This window comes from Maniola hyperantus, chromosome 1, assembly GCF_902806685.2.
Source record: "Maniola hyperantus chromosome 1, iAphHyp1.2, whole genome shotgun sequence".
Lineage (NCBI taxonomy): Eukaryota > Metazoa > Arthropoda > Insecta > Lepidoptera > Nymphalidae > Maniola > Maniola hyperantus.
This window is the reverse complement of record NC_048536.1, coordinates 12,970,038-12,987,682: the sequence shown is the minus strand read 5'-3', so window position 1 is coordinate 12,987,682 and position 17,645 is coordinate 12,970,038. Positions and strand designations below refer to the sequence as shown.

The 17,645-nt window shown below is 33.4% G+C and overlaps 2 protein-coding genes across 2 annotated transcripts in view; both read left to right on the top strand.

The window, feature by feature from the left end:
- Dhc36C (Dynein heavy chain at 36C) overlaps positions 1-17,645 on the top strand; it is a 64,905-nt gene that overhangs the window by 26,371 nt on the left and 20,889 nt on the right. Inside the window, exons 44-50 of the mRNA XM_069498734.1 lie at positions 133-246; positions 663-773; positions 1,180-1,368; positions 1,509-1,738; positions 1,881-2,106; positions 2,456-2,638; positions 3,138-3,363. Of these exons, the coding sequence (XP_069354835.1) occupies positions 133-246; positions 663-773; positions 1,180-1,368; positions 1,509-1,738; positions 1,881-2,106; positions 2,456-2,638; positions 3,138-3,363 (1,279 nt within the window). The remainder of the gene's footprint in view (positions 1-132; positions 247-662; positions 774-1,179; positions 1,369-1,508; positions 1,739-1,880; positions 2,107-2,455; positions 2,639-3,137; positions 3,364-17,645) is intronic.
- LOC138402401 (uncharacterized) lies at positions 3,524-6,340 on the top strand. The gene is made up of 2 exons (XM_069498723.1): positions 3,524-4,575; positions 4,713-6,340. Exons 1-2 carry the CDS (start codon positions 4,570-4,572, stop codon positions 5,190-5,192), a joined length of 486 nt encoding a protein of 161 aa, XP_069354824.1. The 5' UTR covers positions 3,524-4,569; the 3' UTR covers positions 5,193-6,340.

Here is a 17,645-nt window from a genome sequence, read left to right as displayed (position 1 = left end):
GTTTATTATGAGGGCTGCAGCAGTAGTTTTCAACGACTTTCTGTCGTTTGCTACTGTCATGACATTGTTCCTCGAAAGTCGCACTCCTTATTAAATGATTACTAAACCAATAATGATTAAATTTATATCCAGGTTGAAATGAGTCGTACTTACGGGAAAAATGAATGGCGGGAAGATTTAAAAGTTTTATTAAGAAAATCAAGCACTCCCGACTTACACATGGTGTTTCTCTTTATTGAATCTCAAGTGAGTATACTACCGACTGCGCCAATGCTTATGCAATATTTTATACCTATAATGCGTAAAATTTAACTCCTCACACACCATTTTAAGTTTATGTGTCTAATTTCATGTCAAAAGTACGATTTCAGTCCTTATTTTAAAAGAGAACCTTACTTTTGACGTGACTTATAGACTTAAAAATGGCGCGTGAGGAGTCATTTTGTACGGACTATACTTAAAAATATTTACCCAGTTATTTGGTTCAGACATTCTATTGAGATTATTATAATTATTAAATATATTACGCGACAGATCGAGATGGCAATCAGGTTGGGGACGCCCCGCATACCGGTAGCGCGGGTGTGTGGGGCGTCCCCCTGCCTCATACCCCGATAACCCATCTCGACATGTTGCGTAATATACATTTTAATGCGTTTCAGATAAAAGAGGAGGGTTTCTTGGAAGATGTGAATAATATGCTGAACTCTGGTGAAGTTCCAAACATTTTTGTTGCTGATGAAAAAGCCGAACTTTGCGAAAAGATGCGAGTAGTGAGTATCAGTTACGTCGAGCATAATAAATGTATGGTAACATAATAATAATGATAATGATAGCTCTCTGTGGCAATATTTCTAACCAAAAGGATTTGTTGTGAGAAATGAATGTTTATAAACACTTTAAGTTTCCTCCTGAAAACTAGTGCTGCGGTGTGCAGCTTCGTGCTGAGTGGGGAAACCTTATTTGTTCCACGATAAACTGAATAGTTTTAAGGTTTAAGTGCTTACATATTTGTAAGCGTGAACTAAGTATAAAGTAAATGTTTTCGTGGACAAATACAATGTTTACCGATCTATCTATCTAAATCAATTGTTTGGAATCATTTAAAGGAATTGAAAAATTATTATTTATTTGCTATCGAAAAACATATAAAGATTATCAGCGTTTTACTTTGTGCAGATCGATCGGCAACGGGACAAATCTCTCCAAACAGACGGCACCCCGACCGCTCTGTATGCGTACTTTGTATCCATAGTCCGAGATCAGTTGCACATCGTACTCGCTATGTCGCCCGCTGGAACTTCATTGCGCACACGGATCCGCAAGTTTCCCTCCCTTGTCAACTGTTGTACCATCGACTGGTTTCAGGTAAGAAGTTCAGCTGGAATTGATTGATTGGGAGATTCAAGTTAATATTTCTAGTTTGCATCTTTGAACCGAAACGGTTGTAAACATTGTGTACCAATTAAATTGTATTGTATATTTAGAAGAAGCTAACTCTTTTATAGGAATGGCCGCCTGATGCTTTACTGGCTGTTGCAACGCGTTTCCTAAAAGATGTTGAACTAACTGAACTCGAACGTGAAACAGCTATCAAGCTATGCCAAATGTTCCACACCGATACGCAAGACTTAACACAGCAATTCCTGTTACGACTTAAGAGATATAATTACGTCACGCCTACGGCTTATCTGGAGCTTATAAATATGTTCAAATCACTTTTGGGCAAGAAGAGAACGTAAGTTATTATAAGAATACGAAAACTCTAGTATAATATAAGGTCTAACCTTGTTGACAAAATTTATCTCATATTATGGAAGCACGGAGAATGGAGATCAATTTTTATTAACAGCTAAAATTATATTATCAACAATTCCCAGGGAGTTATTAACTGGTGAAAAGCGTTACATCACGGGATTAGACCAACTTGCAACAGCAGCGAAATCTGTTGCCGCATTGCAAGAGGCATTGGAAGTGTTACAACCCAAATTAGCCGCCGGAGCCGCTGCTGTTGCTGAGACTACCGCCAAAGTAGAGAAAGAGAAAGAGGGAGTAGCTCTTGTTGAAGCAGAAGTACTTGTAGATCAAGCCGCGGCAGAAGAACAGGTAAAAGATCTATAAAGTAGTAAGCGAGAATCAATTCGAAGCTAGAGTGGCCGAGTTGCTACCGAGCACTGGCCATTTTTACAAATCTCTGTAAAAAACAAAGATTCGAATCCCATACCTTGTAACTTTTATGAAACAACTTGCTGAAGCAATGTAAAAGTCATTAGAAACCTTTACATCTTGGAATGGAATGGAATCGTTTAACATATTATATTATGTAGACCTCATAGCTGCACTGCAATCCCATGGAAGGTCTTAGCACTTTATCCCGCTTTTATATTACTGAAAAGGCCGTCCTTTAGTGGAACACTAATTTTACCACTACCAAGATATCACAATTTTTGTGTAGGCAAAAGAAGCCCAAGCTATTAAAGATGAGTGCGACGCAGACCTTGCAGAAGCTATGCCAATTCTCAACTCTGCGTTGGCTGCGCTCGATACTTTGACGCCTCAGGACATTACTTTCATCAAAACAATGAAGAGTCCTCCTCGAGGCATCAAACTTGTCATGGAAGCTATCTGCATATTGAAGGTAACCGTAAACACGTTATTTGGGTTTATGGTTGGAGTACCCACTGGCAAGCAACTTCTGTTATGTCTAGCAGAAGTCAGTTTTTTGCGCTTTTAACTTTAAACTTACACGGTAAGTCAACTTTTGCAAGTTTTGTATACTAAAAACTTGCATAAATTGACTTTGACACGACAATTGTAGCGACTTCTGCAATAAACTTGACAATAGACACTTGGGCAATCGATTCTGTTTTTCTTTTAACTTGTTAAATAACATTCATTTTACGCAAGTTTGATTTCAATTAATGATACTTGTATTGTAATTTTTTGCATTGCATTCAATCAAAGGATGATCCGGTAAGTTTTTTTTTGAATCACAATATGTAGGCAAGTATCAAGGCATAAAATAAAAGGGTAATGGAATTAGTTTATTTCTTACATTACGTTTTCCAGGAATTATTTCTAGACATTATCTTTTATTTTTCTTACACAACATTTTATACAGATTTTATTGTCTTCAGGAAATAAAACCTGATAAAGTTCCCAATCCTTCTGGAGTTGGCACCGTGGAGGATTACTGGGGCCCGTCTAAGAAATTGCTTAACGACATAAAGTTCTTAGAATCGTTGCAAAACTACGATAAGGACAACATCCCACCCCCTGTTATGAAGAAGCTTATGACCACCGTCATGCAGGATGATGGCTTTGTACCTGAAAAGATTAGGACTGTGTCGGTCGCTGCTGAAGGTATGATAGATAATCGAAATAAATATAATGTTTAGGGGTTATTAATTAATAATAAAAATAATGTGCAAAAAGATATCGTAGATCATAATAGTAGTGTAGAAAGTCGATTCTGGGCCACCCCGGGGGGTCCGCGAAAAAAAATTGTCCCGCCCACAAAAAAAGACCACCACCATTGGCTCTGGATGTTCGCCGTTTTTAGACCATTGGCTCAAACCTAACCTAACCTAACCTAACCTAACATATATCGATCGGGTCGTTAGCGGGAAACTAAAAGGGCAATTGGAATCTCCTACCACTCATCTAGTGAATGATTGCGTGCGAGGCTGTAGGTACCTGCTACCTACGCTAGCTCTAACAATGAGTACCGTACGCGTCAAAATAACTTCGGAATGTCCAAGGCGTCACTTTCTCATTTTTTCATCGGGGGTACGTACCTGCTCCGGCGCCAGGGGGTTTTAACAATGCCCCCCGCCCCTTATCCCCTCACCCGTCGATCCATGCATTTCTACAATTTTGTCCTTAACCGACTTTAAAAAAGGAGGTATTTTTCTGTATGTATGACTGTATTTTCATAAAATGTTTAAATACGAGTTTATCATGTTATCACCATATTGGATGACTGATATTGTTTATAATGAATAAGTAAATTAGAATTTGATAGCAATGCATTTCGTAGAAACTTAACCCAAGCTTTTATGATAATGTGTTCTCTTGCAAAAATATGTGAGATGCTCTCTCGTGTCAGTTTAAAATATATTTATTATCTCATTAACAAAAAATTAACAAAATTCACGATCGATCGTGTCGTTGATTTTTTTAGTTAGTCCACTCAATCTGTTTTTATCGCCCATTAACTTTAGGTAGATGCAAAAACTGATATCGCATGCAGGTGTTTCAGAGCATGTACATTCGTGTTTGTTTCGAAGATTTATAATCCCATTAAGAAGGACTAACAAAAAATTAACCCAAGCTTTTATGATAATGTGTTCTCTTAGTAGATACAAAAAAATATGACACATGCAGCTGCATGAAAACATGTTGACTCTTGCCTAAAAAGATGTGTGTATAAAAACGCACCATTGTAATTTTGTGTCACAAGTTTACTCGGTGCCAGATCGTTAGGATCAAATATCAGTGCTATAAGTCTTAAATATAAATCACCCGTCTAGAGCGATTGTGTTGTGAATCTACATATTTCCATCCATCATGACGGTAAGTTTGCAATTTTAGCGGTAACTAGGATCTTTTATAAACTTTTATAAATTTAAGTAAATATTATAATTAGTTTTTGTAATTCTATTAGTTAAAGTATCACCTTAATCTTATGCACTATTACCTTTTTATTTCAGGACTCACAGGAAGAATTCACTTACAAGCATTACTACTATCCACTCAATGTGCCAGATGATCAAGATGCGAGTGATTCCACATTAAATAATAAAAAGACTGCTTCAAAAAGGAGCAAACCAACGGAGCAAAACAATATAGATGTATTTTTCGAAAAACCAAAGAAAAAGAGGAGAACTACTATTTCGTCATCGGTAGCTCAAGCGACTGATGGAGGTCTATCCTATATCTCATCCAATGATGGTGATGGTGTCAGTGCAAGTCATCTCATCAAAATAGATGTCTATGACATGAAGAATCTGGAAGGGGTTTTACCTATTGATTACTGGAAATATGCAGATTTACGATTAAAGTACTACGTGAAATCAGACGCTGATAAATTTTATCACAGCACGCGAGATATTATTTACAACATAACAAAGCAGATCGCAGGAAGACATGATTGTAAAAAATATTTTATCGACAGAGATAACAAGCAATAACTACTAATACTAGTACTTATAAAGTATGGTTTAGCTAGCTTAGGATCATAATGATCGGTGCATACACATGCGTTTTTTCTGATAACTGCCTAAGCCGAGTCCCCCCACTCTTCGCCGATACAACAAAGTATAAAAGTGTTTTGCTTCGAAATACGAACTTCATATTTCATTACACTATGTCCAACTACACGATGTCGCCTCAACTTTGTGAACTGAACGAGACCATTTATGACGAAGAAATGGTTACAATATGTGAAGAAGTAGAAAATACAGTAAATTTGGAAGAGATAGAAGATGAAAATTGGTATTCGCAATTAGATAGAAGTCCATCACCATCACCAAGTCTCTACAGCCCTGTTGACTTCGTTGGGAAGGAAGATGCACTATTTGGGATACGAGGCCCCGCAACAGATGATGAAGAAACTATGCAAGATTCGCTCCATTCGCTCTCATCACAGTGTACACTTAAGTTATAGTTATGGGTACTTTAAGATTCATTTTTAATAAAAATGTTATGTAAGATTTTCATGCAAATAAAACTATAATTTTTCAAACCATTCTTTTTTATTTCATTTCTCTAAAAATAAAGTCTTAAACATATATTGTAACAGTTGATCATTATACAAAGTATTATCTGAAAATACATTAAGAAATTGTGACATTGAGATGTCGTTATATTTAAAATATATATAAACTAAACAATACATTCCACAAAATGAGCTGAAATAGTTTTGCAGTACTTTGTTGTTATGAATCCACTTCTTACAGTTGGTTTTTAGAAACATTTCATGATAATCCATTGGTTTTCGACCAAACGAGTCAAAATATTCACCGACACCATTAGTACCCACGTATATCGCTACCCAGTGAGATCCAGGTTTTGTATCGGGGTCTAAATTGGATATTAAATAAGCTGGTGGTGTTAAATATATCGGTATCTTATTAGCTGCAAATACATTGAAGTGAATATTTGCATCAATTTTTTTTAAATAGTTTTCTATCTCTTTGGTATCCATTGAAACTTTAATTATAAATAAATTAAAATGTAAAATAATCTTCTTTACTGAATGGATGGTTAAGAAATGACTTAAAAAGTAAATATCTCCATTTATATTAATTCTTAACTGTTGTAGTCTAAACTAACGTCTCGATTTTTATTAATTTCAATTACGTTATCAAACTCTGCGTATACTATGCAATTAACAGTTGTGGTTAGAGCTTTTTCGAATCGAACTTCAAATCTTACACTACCCCGTTTAATAAGGTTCCAGTGGGAGTTTGAATTAGCAGATAAATCAGGAGTTAAATCAAACGCAAACAGACAATATCCATTTTTATACTCTTCCTTAGAGACATCATTTCCATCATTCAAAAAATGAATTCCTGTTCCCGAGAATAAAGTATGGTATGCACTCGTGAACATATCATTATCAAAAGACGGTGTTAATGTTTTTGATGGTATCGATTGGCCATCAACATATAAACCGAACAGATTAAGTCCGTGATTACCAAAATTAAAAGGATTTGTATTTAGAGTTCCATTGAAAGCAGAGTTTCCCACGAAACCAACAATACATCTTTTGGGAATTTGTCCTAAAAATACATTATCAAGCATTTTTCCTTGGATTCCTGAGGGTATCGTTAACACTTTAACTTCGGCACGGGTGACAGGATATTTAGCGGTTGTAGTAGCTAATACTTTCTCATGTGCAATTAATACACTCGGATTGATCCGAACTTTACGCATTATAAGGCTAGCACTAGATATATGCACTTTGAATTTACCATCTGCCGAGGAACACATAAGATTGAAAGTATCTTTAGAACGTACTAGTTTTAGACGCATTTCAACACCGTTGATTAAAAACTTATCTTGATTAAAAATATCAGCGTGTATGTGTCCAATCATTTCAATAGTTTTACTTTCCTTTGCTAATTCTTCTCTTTTTGCGTATCCCTGATTTGAAGCATCACATGAATCCATTTTCGAGGTGGTATCTTTATACCATAGACCACAAGTGAGATGAGATTTCTTGGCAGCTGTACCATAATTAAGCAATGTCTCGATGTAGGCTCGATACCCATAAGTGTTGTTTGGAGGTGATACGAGCTTTTGATTTAAATATATGTCAACCTGACTAAAAAGTGAGTGTAACCAATTGTTAACTGGAGCAACATTAGCCGTCTCCGCAATGTTAGTTGCATCAGTATTCTGAACTTTAGCTTTTATGTGAAGTAGGGTATGAGATAAATCAATGTAATCATCTCCATTTCCTGGTACTAAGAACTCAATGGGTCCATCATCGGTCAATGATGAAATGGGGTTGTAATGAATCCACTGACCCCCCTCAATACTTGTTTGAGTCGATGGTAGAGCAAACAAATCCAACTCAGATTTTACGCATTCACAGGAGTTATGATGTAAAAATGACATTTTTTAAAATTTTAACTTTTATGAAAAATATCCTGAATATTACTCTGTTTAATTTTCTTAGTACCTTTCCGTTTGAGAGTTTTTTTAGAAGTGGTACGTTTCCTCTTTTGTCGCCTAATTTTATAGCCTGATCCTCTCATTATTGAATCAATTTTTTTATCAGCTTTTTGTTTTAGATTCGAAGTTGCTGTTTTTAAACGTGATCTGATAGATTCATCCATTGGCTGCACATTTAACATATCGGACAATAGGCCCACACCAGCATTTAAAGCTTCTTTACCCACAACTTTAGCGCCATTTTTCAAAAGTGGAAGAACAGATCTAAATAATCCACCCAAAAAACTGCCAATACCATGACCTCGCTGATAAGGTGCTCCCTTATAAATTGCACCTACGCCTGTACCAGCTTGATGAGAATAATAATGTAAATATGGGCACGGCATTTTACATGCACGTTCACTTGATTCTCTTAAAATGTAGTTTAATACACGTTGTCCCAAACTGGAATGGTACTTTCCGACCTGTACTCGTTCTTATATCTATTTCTATTACATCGAACTCTCTGCGCATGACAGGTACGTAATGAGGTGGTGAAAAAATATGCATTTTGTTTGCCCCGTATATATAGACTGTAGGATCTAGTGGTACGATTCTGAGAAGAGGGGCCATCACATCTCCAACAATTTGTGGTTCTATTATATCACAATAAATGAACAATTGAGATGGCAATCCTAATTTTAAATTATAAGGATATGTTCCAGTTTTATGCTGAATTAGATTCGTATTTGGTTCAAAACCCAGTTGTAAACATAACTTGGTTGATAACTTAAGTACATCAATTAAGTTATCCTCACATAATATTGATACTTTATTATTTATTTCATCATAATTAAACATTATTTCAACATCAGTATTTTTATTTAATTCAGCTACAATATGAGCAATGCAGTCATAGTTCATGGCAGGAATACGGTTTCTATAGTGTACTAATGATTTAATACCGTCCTCGGGTATCATAATCCATTTTGATGTAAAAATAACATTTTCATTTTCTCGAACCGTATACATAGTGCAAGGATATTGAATTTCAACAACTCCAACGTACCATTCTCCTTCCAAAATAAGCGCTTTTGGTAATTTTGTTGAGAACATGGTCGTTGTGTTTTCCGGGAAGTATTCCATTGAACTATTACTAAGCAAAGTTAAATAAAAATTTTCTTCCATCATCCTATCTGATTAAGACTGGATTCTAAAATCCAACTGTTAAATTTATCAGGATAACCTTTCCACTTGACAAGTAATTGTTTTCTGTTACCTGAGTAGCGAGAGCGTACTATTTTATCAATTTTATATCGAGTGGTGGGGTTATATGTAATTTTTTGCAATTCATCCTCGTAAAACGTTCCTACAATAGACTCATCTTGAAGATCTTTGAGGGTATAGACAACCTTAGACATGCTTTTTTTTATGCCGGATATAATAAATATTTCATCACTCCAATTTGTTTCATACCCTTTTTGAAAAATGTGTTTATATTTTGTTATCCTTACATAATCACCAATTGAAAACTTAGTTTGCTGTCTAACACTTATTTTATTGTTGAGATTTCCATATAAATTGTTCCAAACTTTCATGATGTTATTAAAGTTAACTTCAAATGGACACATTTTGATGCTCGAATGAAAGCTATGGTTATAGGAATAGAGTAAATCTTGTAAAACGTTAATATAAGTATAGGTATTTTTATGTGTAAAATAACGCCACATTTTAGTTTTTAATGTCCTTTGAAATCTCTCAACTATACTAGCTTTAATATCTGGGTTGTTGGTTGTGTAATAATTAATATTTTTACTTTTAAAGTATTGTCTAACATCTTTTGATACAAATTCAGTTCCTTTATCAGATTGTAAGTGGGTGGGAGTTGCTTTAGCTTCAGTAAATATGCTTTCAAATGCCCGTTTTATACTTTCTGAATTCTTCTTTTTAAGTGCTCTAGCGAAAGCGTATTTACTAAAAACATCAATAACACACAGAATATAATTAAAACCTTCATTATATTGAGAATAAGTACGCATATCACTTAAATCTGCTTGCCAAAGTTCATTAAAGTTAGATAATATGTATTTGTTTCTTGGGAATTTTCGATGCACAGGCTTGTGTAACGTATAAGTTTCCTGGGCTTGCAACCACTCTTTAACTTGTTTCCTATCCATTTTACCTTTTAATGCTCTGGCTAATTTATCTATGCTACTGTAACCAGCTGGGTTCGAAACATCATAATAGATGTCTTTAATGTCTAGTATGGATTCCATCTTTCCCAAATGTCGTGTTTCTTTCTTAATGCGTATGATGTTAAAGTTTCACGACTCTTTTCATCATCTGAGGAACTATGTCTTCTAAATTTTAGCGATTTATCATTAATTTTTTCAAAAGCTTGAGAATTACCGATACAAGCCGATGGAACTCCAATATTTTTTAGAGTTTCAATAAATTTTCCCCATCCAGCAGGTTTGGGGCGTTTTAATGGTCTTAGTGTGTAATTCACTAGATCAACTATATTACTGCCATCTACAATCTCATTATCTATGACTATTAATCCATCATTTTTCCAGTTAATTTTGTCTTTATTGTTTAGGAGAGTGTTCAACAATATATCACCTTTTTTTCTATACGTTTTTGGTATGAGTTTGCTTATATAAGTGGTGGTATATAAAATATTAATTGATGAATCACGTACGTGCTTATCATCCTCAGAGTCCTCATTAACTGCGAAATCATTATCTTTACTTTCCTTTTTAAGGAAGTCAGTACAATGTTTTTGTCCATCCTCTACTGTCACCGGTAGTATTAATGGTTTCCTCTCTTCCCCGGTAAAATGGAGATATCTTTGCAAAATTTGCATATATAACAACCATTTTTCACGGTCATCCATTTTATTTTTTAATATATTTTTCATTTCTTTGTCTAATCGGGATAAAGAATCTTCATGTATAGTATCTCTTGATTTCAAGCGTTCAATAGCCTCTGGTTCAATAAGAATCATTTTCTTTGTGTACTCCATTTTTTATACTAAATTGAACAATCCATTCAAAACAGCCCCCAATATAATCGGTAGAAATGCTCCTCCTTGCTGAATGATAATGCGTTTTCTTAATTTACCTTTTCCTTTCTTAATTAATTTTCTTAATATAGTTTTGTGTTTTTTCAGCTTAGACTTCTCACTATCCTTCAAGGGTACTTTACCATTTAATATATTAAAAATGCACTCACTAATGCAATCAATTTCTTCGTCCTTGCAAACTTTTAATAAGGCTGTACGAAATTTAGGTTTAAGTGTGAGTAAAGCCTTTAATAAATCTTTATGAGTTTTCACACGTCCAAACATTATAATTACTATTATCAATGAATTTTAATATTTAAATCACATTTGTAGAAAAAAAGCAATTTAGTTTTACGATACTTATGATGGGTTTTCTTGCTTCTTTATACTTTGGGGTATTGTCCTTAAAAATTTCTTTGATATATTCACATACACAATTAATTTCCTCCTTTTAAAGAGAACGAAGTAAAATTTTACGATATTTTGGTTTAAATGTTTGTAATGCACTCAGCTTTTTTATATCTGACGTTGTGTTACCTTCAACCATTATTTGTTACTAACAAGAATCGGGTGATGCTCACCATATTTAAACCCCTTTTTGGGGACATATACTACACATTCATTAGTAACGGGGTCTATTTTGCTTTTAAAACGACATGAATCACTTGTATTTTGTTTCAAGTCAATCATTAAATAACCAAAAGGTTCATTAGTAGCATCTTTATAGGCTTCCTCAATAAATTTTGCATTGTCTGGAAACACTTGACGAGCTAAATGACGAATCTGTGTACGGTCTCGTGGATTTTTGAAGTAAATAATGTAACTTGTGTTCAGTGAAATATCTCGTTGTCCTCTACCTTGATGAAATAGATTTTGTGTAATGTAAAATACACTTAAATTTCGGTGATGGCTACCTTTAGTAAAAATATCGACAACGCGACCATCTGACTCTCTCATAAGATCATCAATTATAACTAACCGAGGATGTTTTCCATCAAACATGCTCATTTCAGGAATTCCCTGGATATATGTCACATTTTCTAGATTATAAAGAGGTTGCATTTCATCATAGCACCATAAAATTTGGTCAAACCGTATGTTACATAAATCATTACAGTGCTTCAGGAAATTTGTAACAAAATTTGATTTACCACAGCCACTTGGGCCTGCTACTATAGCAGTAAATGGATGGAGAAAATGAAACATCGTAAATAAATGCGTGTGACTTTAATTAAGGCAGATAAGGAAATGAATAAAAAAATAACATATTATTTCTTTTAAGGATCAATTAAAACAATTTTATTTTCCTTTGTATATTATTATCTTAAATATAATAATATTATCTTAGCTCTACTTACTATGTCGAACTATTGCTAAAATTAATCTTAAATATATTTTCTTAGTTCTATTTATTAACTATACATTTTTATAATTATAACTAGTTATACATTTCAATACGTATCTACATATTATATACGTAGAAGTTCTTTTGCTAAAGAAAACGTGTTCTACACACAAAAATAGCATCGATAAACCTCACTGTTCATTATTATTTAATGTATTTATTTTGTAATGCCCCCAAGCTAAAGTGTCAGTGGAGTTGTTGATTAAAAACCGTTTTGTGTCTGAATGTGATAACGATATTTTATTATTTTTTTGGGTGAAAACAACATGCTTTATAGATCTAAATCTATACATTTCACATATTTCATTTTTTTGCTCAAATAAGACTGTTTTGTAATTCTCCATTTTAAATTTTTTTGTTACTGATTTGTTTACTCCTTTTGCTCTAGCAATGAATTTTTTTTGTGTATTAAAAGCGTATACTTTTGATCTCAATCCAACAAATTCTGTCAAAATCACACCATTGTTTTCATCTTTAAAAAGACCAATTTTCTTTTTATTTATTCGGGGGAAATCAAATGCATTATCAGGGGGATAATCTGAAGTATCAAAGTATTTATTTAAATCAGGTTTAATATCCTCATAAAAATTATCAGTGAAAATGTGATAAATGAAGCTGTCAGTATCAGTATATAACATTTTACAATTTGGACCATATTTGTTTTTCATATATTTGTAATGAAAATCATACATAAGCGTTTTGGAAATATCCAAAATACATAAACCTAAATAGATGGGTTTGTCATATAACACTTTAGTTTTTTTAAGTTGAATTGCAACAAAACTTTCAGAGAATATTGAAAGACTATGAAATTCAGGTCTCGCGATAAGTTTCTGTGCACCAGCGACTTTTCCTTTATCTTCCCAATGTGTACATAATTTAACATCTACTCGTTTTTCAACATTTTCCATTGTTTTCCCGAAAATGGAATTATTCATTAACTTATAGAAATCTTTTTCAAAATCAGAATGTGCAGATGTACGTAACTGGGTATTCAAATCAATATATTTTTGTAACCAAGGGCTTTGATTGAATTTTAAAATCCGATGGACTTTCCCTAGCTTTAAGCCCATTTCTAAACATTGTTTTAAATTTCTATAATGAATAACATACTTAGTTTTATGAAATAGGTTCGGCACTAATTTCAAATTTTTACTCCCTCCTACGAGTATATTCTCTGGACATAGTGGAAAATCGGTATGTAAGTCGTGTAAAATTTGTGGATATTCTAAATCTACTTCAAGAATATAGCCTACGTCAGAATCAATTGGTACATTAAAATTAGTGTCACAATTTACCCATTCAAAACCACCTGTAGGAAGGTATTGAGACATAGCCCATCCATATAAATTATTCGCGTCTAAGTACATGAGATAAGATGATTGAATTTTCTCATCAAAATTCTCCATAAACTTATTATTTGCTTGCGCATAACGGTTACTGCATTGCGAAACACCGCCACGTATACCTGATTTTATGAATGCAATTTTATCGTAATCTGTAAGCAGATCCAACGTTACTTGTGTATACTTTAACATTGCGTCCCAACTAAGACCTGGCGCTGTATAATATTGAGCAGGATCTAAATCGTAAGTTTTAATACATACGTTTCTAAAGTTTTCAAAAATATCCGTTAAAAGGAGAACATCTGTTTTGAGATATAAATCAGAGTAATCACTCATATTACGACATTTAAAATGATTCCAGACATCACTGGCATGTTTATAATCCTCATTTGAAATAGAACTGTTTGTAAGTGTGTTGAAAAAATTATCTTGAGTGGGGAGTGATGTCAACTTTAAGGATTCAAATGATGACATATACTCATATGGATACACACCTTTGCGTTTTAAATAAAGAAGATCCTTTTCATTCTGAAAATTTCTGCGCAATTCAATGAATTCATCATCATTCAAATTATTTGTTAAGGATTCTAAACTATACGATAAAAATTTAAAAGAATCAATAAATCTCAATTCAATTTGGTTTTCATCGATTTTTAACATTTTTGAAAACGAAATGTATCGTTCCTTATTTTGAGGTATGACCTTTACCACCCCTTCTGAAAAGTTTAACGCGTGTACAATGAAATGAGCATCATAGTTACTAAGGTTATGCAGAATTACAGGGATAAATCGAGGCGTGACAAATTTTTTGCTGCAACTTTTATGGCAGACACCTGTGAAAACGCCAGTGTACTTATTATAATCTATTTTATAAGCTGAATCTAGTTTTTTATTACATATATAGCATATAGTTGCTCTATTTATTTTTTCATTAATATCCTCTGAGAGGGGAAGTGGATTGATTTCAATTAAATATTCGTTATAAATGCGGTTGACGTCGTCATTTAGGTGTTCCATAAAAACTTTTGAACAGTCACTACCCGTATACGTTTTGTATTTAGATAGACTATCATTGAATGTGCATTTGATATAGTACCCAAAACTATATACTTCATGCTTTTGAAAATTTGTTGTATATGAGGTAGATGGATCATTATCACATCCTTGTATAGGATTTAAAAATGCTTCAAAATCTGCATATACAACAAAGGGTAATTTTAACTTCCTCTCGTGTTTATGGAATGTTAGTTTAGCTTTGTTAATGCCTGGTAAATCTGTTCGAACATGATTACAATCGAACTCCTGGTGAGATTTTAATTTACACTCTGTTTGAAAATAAAGCAAGCAACCGTCGCAAATATAGTTCGCGTGTTGATGTCCATTTAATTGGCAACTAACTAGTCGGGATAGGTTTTTTATATAACAATAATGACCGGTAGAACTATTATTTATGTGAAGTAAATTTACGTGTTTTTGTTTTCGGCATTTTGTGAAATAGAGTGGACCAATGACCTTTGTGGAATTACTTTTAGTATCACGTTCAAGTCCAAAAACATTAATACTAATATTATTTAAGCGCTCAAATTTATATATATCTTTCAACTTTACCGGAAATGGAATATCTTTAAAACTTAAAGAGTTTTGTTTAGATGCATATGAACTCACTCTGTCTACATGATTGTTAACTGGATACAATGCGGAAAGCACAGCCCATTGAAAACATTGATAGTCATTATTTTTTACATTAATTACAGCATGCTTATGTTTTATATCTAAGGGTAGATCTATATATGAAGATCCTCGTAACGGGTTAAATTTATTTATGTTTAAATCAATGTAATTAATTTTTTTTAGACTCCAACCACTATCTTTCTTTTCAAAATTACAAACTTTATTTGAAATTTCATCATGCAAATCTGAATAAATTTTATTGATTTCTTGCTCTAAACATAGAATATAATTAATGGTTTGAAAATCAAAAGAATTCTCTAAATTTTTTGTTGTTTGAATAAATTCCCCACTTAAAATGCAATTTACTTTAATTGCCTTATATTCCTTTAATAGCTTATCAAGCAACTCATAAATAATATTTTTAATTGAGTTTAGGAAATATTCAGGTGTTTCGAATTCTGAATTAGACGACGTATTCTCATTGGAAATCCTGTATGTTACTATTCTTCGACCGAAAGCGTTTTCTATTATTTGCACATTAGCTAAGTTTTGAATGGAGCTATTAAGAAGTACATTATTTATATGTTTCTTGCTTTTAAGGTGGCTGGTATAGTATTTTTGATTAACATTTGTTTTACAATAAGGACACTCGACACTGTGATTGTTTGCGGGACTTACAAATGAGGTAGATCCTCCCTCCGTTGATGTTGATGTCGTCAATAGCCCCGTAGAAGTAGAAGGTTCTTGAGAACATGGTCGCTTACTCGAAGACTGTGTGAGCACAGTAGCCTTTCTTTTTACTCCGGCTCCAGTTTGCCCCGAACTAAAAAATAAAAATACAATAGTTAAAAATATGTTCTGAAAAATACACCTTACAATTATCTTTATTGGAATATAATTTACCATTTGAAGCACACATATTACAATATGCTATCATAGGAAACACCCCATCAATTTCATCACAAACAGGGGATGTCATGGAGACAGAATGACCACTACATGGAGTATAAAACGGTTTAATATCTGGGTCCTCTAACATCCATCTAGGGAGTCTATTAGATATATACCACAACCGGATGTTTCTATGAAACTTATTTAGCACAAATGATTTAGTAAATACACTTATTTCATCACTGGAAAAAGCTTCCATGGTTATTATTTTTCTATCACAACTTGTCTCTGAATGGACGTTACTAGAGCTAAGCCCGGATATTTATACACAAAAAACCCCCTCTCTGTCAGCAATGTGTTTAAACAAGTTTGAACTTCAGGGTCGAGGATGGCGGCATTACATTAATAATTTATAGTCGCACACCTAATATTCGATGAAATTTTTGAAATACAATAGATTAAAATAAAAACTGCTCGCGGAAAAAAATTAAAAAATACTCACGAATAAACTTGATCTCGTTCGGTTTCCATACATAGGTCAACTAACATCGTGTTCAATTCGACTTCTTCACAAATTGCAACCATTTCTTCATCGTAGACCGAGTTGTTCAGCTCACACAGTTGAGACAACATCGTTGTAGGTAGTAAGAAGGAATATGGCGCGACTGCTTTAGAACAGGACTCTTTTATAATTTGTTTCAAATTTGTTCAAAGACAAATGGTAGGGAAAGTACACATTATTTAAAAAATATATTTCCGTAAAGTGTCACTCACGGGTTACTGGCTTTTGTTGTGTATTCACAGCGGGTAAGGATCGCATTGTGTCTGGAAGACCAACCTTTCAATTGTTATATTCTTATCTTAGGGTTCTGTAACTCAAATAGAAAAAGGAACCCTCGATCGTGAATTTTGTTAATTTTTTGTTAATGAGATAATAAATATATTTTAAACTGACACGAGAGAGCATCTCACATATTTTTGCAAGAGAACACATTATCATAAAAGCTTGGGTTAATTTTTTGTTAGTCCTTCTTAATGGGATTATAAATCTTCGAAACAAACACGAATGTACATGCTCTGAAACACCTGCATGCGATATCAGTTTTTGCATCTACCTAAAGTTAATGGGCGATAAAAACAGATTGAGTGGACTAACTAAAAAAATCAACGACACGATCGATCGTGAATTTTGTTAATTTTTTGTTAATGAGATAATAAATATATTTTAAACTGACACGAGAGAGCATCTCACATATTTTTGCAAGAGAACACATTATCATAAAAGCTTGGGTTAATTTTTTGTTAGTCCTTCTTAATGGGATTATAAATCTTCGAAACAAACACGAATGTACATGCTCTGAAACACCTGCATGCGATATCAGTTTTTGCATCTACCTAAAGTTAATGGGCGATAAAAACAGATTGAGTGGACTAACTAAAAAAATCAACGACACGATCGATCGTGAATTTTGTTAATTTTTTGTTAATGAGATAATAAATATATTTTAAACTGACACGAGAGAGCATCTCACATATTTTTGCAAGAGAACACATTATCATAAAAGCTTGGGTTAAGTTTCTACGAAATGCATTGCTATCAAATTCT